The following is a 3,051-nucleotide window of genomic DNA, read 5'->3' as shown; positions in this document are numbered from 1 at the left end:
GTAACGTTTCGATTGAGAAATTGGGACGTTACAGATTGGTATCAGAGCAGTTCGCTCTGGGTTTGTCGCATACATGCATTCTCGCCATGACCCTATGCTTCGTCTCCATGTCTGTAAGTTTTATGTTATGAATTGTTTAAGATGCATGATAATGTTTTTGATTTATAGTGTATGCATATTGAGTAGGATGTTATGTTTAAATAACGTAATTAAACATGTGGACTATATGGACATCAGGATCATGGCTAACCGTAGGAATCCACAAGAGTTTAAGGATCTAGGGCCACAAGAGTTCAAAGGAGGGGTTGATCCCCTTGTAGCCGAGGAATGGGTGCAGTCAGTGGAAACTATTTTTGACTACATGCAGCTCACTGATGCAGACCGTGTGAGGTGTGTCATCTTTATGTTCTGTGATGATGCACGGGTTTGGTGGCAGGGAGCCCGTTCTGCTGTGGATATGACTACGTTAACTTGGAATGGATTCAAAGATGTGTTCTATGAGAAATATTTCACTATCAGCACCAGGACTAGACTTGCTAGAGAATTCCTGGAGCTCCGCCAAGGGAGCATGTCCATTGCTGAGTATGTGAAGAAGTTTGAGAGGGGGAGGTACTTTGTGCCCATGATTTCGGGTAATGCTGTAGAGGAGTTGAAGCATTTCACAGAGGGACTGAATGCCACTATTCGACGTGATGTCAGATTGAGTGGGGCACAAACGTACCGAGCAGCAGTGGATGAGGCTATGTTGTCAGAAAAAGATGGGAATGATATTATCAAAGAATCGCAAGAGAAGAGAGTCAGTTACCAGGGGAGAGAGCAGCAAGGGCTTAGTCAGAAGAGGCCATATCAAGCTCCAGCTCAAAGGAGACCGCAGCAACAACAGCGCCAAAACCCCAATCAGGCGCGACCTCAGGGACATAATCAACCTAATGCCAATGCTCCAAGGCCGGCGAATGCACCTATCTGTCAGAAGTGTGGGAAATCACACTCCGGTCAATGCATGCTTGGGACCAATACTTATTTTCTCTGCAAGAGGCCAGGGCATTTTGCCAAAGACTGTCCGCAATCAAAGGAGCCTGTCAAGGGAAGAGTGTTTGCTATGACTCACGATCAGGTTGACCCAGATTCTGCAATTGTCTCAGGTATGATCCGTATTGCTGATTTACCTGCTTTCGTGTTGATAGATACAGGAGCTACGCACTCTTTTATGTCTGTTAGTTTTATGATGAAATTGAGGGTCTTGCCGGATGAATCTATTTTGGAATTTTGTGTGTCGTTACCCTCAGGAGAAGAACTGAAAAGTAGTAGTGTGGTAAGAAATTGCAAGGTTCAGATGCAAAGTCTAGTTTTGTGTGCAAATTTTATTGTTTTGAAAATGGTGGATTTCGATGCAATTTTTGGGACGGACTGGTTGACTTGGCATGAGGCTATTATTGACTGCAAACGGAAAACGGTATCTTTGAAAGATCAGAACGGGAAACCGTTTGTGTTCCGCGCTACGTCTAAGAAGAGCGCACCAGGTATGATTTCTGCAGGGACAACCTGGCAATTATTGAGTAATGGGTGTATAGGATTTCTTGCGAGTCTAATTGGTGATCTGGAGGTACAACGACCGAAACTTGGGGAAGTGGAGGTAGTGAAAGATTTTTCGGAAGTCTTTCCCGATGATGTTGCGGGATTGCCTCCAGTTAGGGAAGTCGAATTTGGGATAGAATTGTTGCCTGAAACTAAGTCAGCTTCTAAGGCACCGTACAGATTGGCACCGATCGAGATGAAATAAATAAAGGATCAGTTGCAGGAGTTGTTGGATAAGGGGTTCATCAGACCGAGTGTATCACCTTGGGGTGCACCGGTGTTGTTTGTCAAAAAGAAAGATGGGTCAATGAGATTGTGCATTGACTACAGAGAGCTGAACCGAGTTACAGTGAAGAACAGATATCCCTTGCCCAGAATAGACGACTTGTTCGACCAATTGCAAGGGGCAGAGGTGTTCTCAAAAATCGATCTGCGATTAGGTTACCATCAGCTGAAGGTAAAGGATGCAGACGTGCAGAAGACAGCATTCAGGACTCGCTATGGCCACTACGAGTTTTTGGTAATGTCGTTTGGGTTGACCAATGCACCAGCTGTGTTCATGGATTTGATGAACAGGGTGTTTCAACCTTTCTTGGATCAGTTTTTCATAGTCTTCATAGATGACATATTGATCTATTCTCGCAGTAGGGAGGAACATCGTCAGCACTTGGCTACAGTGTTGCAGATTTTGAAAGAAAAGCAGCTTTATGCTAAGTTCAGTAAGTGTGAATTTTGGCTAGAGCAAATTTCATTTTTGGGTCATATAGTTTCAGCTAAAGGGATTGAGGTGGATCCGTCTAAGGTGGAAGCGGTTCGGAATTGGGTTGATCCAAAGAATGCTACAGAAATACGAAGTTTCTTGGGTTTAGCAGGCTACTACAGGAGTTTTATTCAAGACTTCTCTAAGATAGCTCTACCACTGACTTCCTTAACTCGAAAAGGTGTAAAGTTTGTGTGGTCAGATCAATGTGAGAAGAGCTTTGCATAATTGAAAGAAAGACTTATGACATCGCCAGTGCTAGTAATTCCCGAAGGCACAGGTCGATTTGTGGTTTATACCGATGCTTCTAAGAGTGAATTAGGAGCTGTTTTGATGCAGGATGATAAAGTAATAGCTTATGCATCTCGACAGCTGAAGGTCCATGAGAGGAACTACCTGACTCATAATCTTGAGTTAGCGGCAGTTGTTTTTGCTTTGAAGCTATGGAGACACTACTTGTACGGCGAAAGGTGTCAGATTTTTACTGATCACAAAAGCCTAAATATTTCTTCACTCAGAAGGAGTTGAATATGAGGAAGAGGCGATGACTGGAATTGGTGAAGGACTACGACATCCGGGTAAGGCTAATGTTGTAGCAGATGCATTGAGTCGCAAGTCTGCGACATTGAACCAATTGACAGTCCAGCAGGAGTTGATTGTTGAATTTGAACGGATGAGGTTGGAGGTATTCGAACCAATGGAGGTATGCACTCTAG

The 3,051-nt window shown here is 43.9% G+C and overlaps 1 protein-coding gene across 1 annotated transcript; it reads left to right on the top strand.

Moving 5' to 3' along the window:
- The first annotated feature begins 241 nt into the window (after positions 1-241).
- LOC140860934 (uncharacterized) lies at positions 242-2,563 on the top strand. Its single transcript, XM_073263932.1, has 3 exons — positions 242-1,749; positions 2,221-2,294; positions 2,343-2,563. Exons 1-3 carry the CDS (start codon positions 242-244, stop codon positions 2,561-2,563), a joined length of 1,803 nt encoding a protein of 600 aa, XP_073120033.1.
- Positions 2,564-3,051: the final 488 nt, after the last annotated feature.

The sequence above is a fragment of the Henckelia pumila genome, chromosome 4, assembly GCF_033568475.1.
Source record: "Henckelia pumila isolate YLH828 chromosome 4, ASM3356847v2, whole genome shotgun sequence".
NCBI lineage: Eukaryota > Viridiplantae > Streptophyta > Magnoliopsida > Lamiales > Gesneriaceae > Henckelia > Henckelia pumila.
The sequence above is the reverse complement of the archived record's forward strand: the minus strand, read 5'-3'. Positions and strand labels throughout refer to the sequence as shown.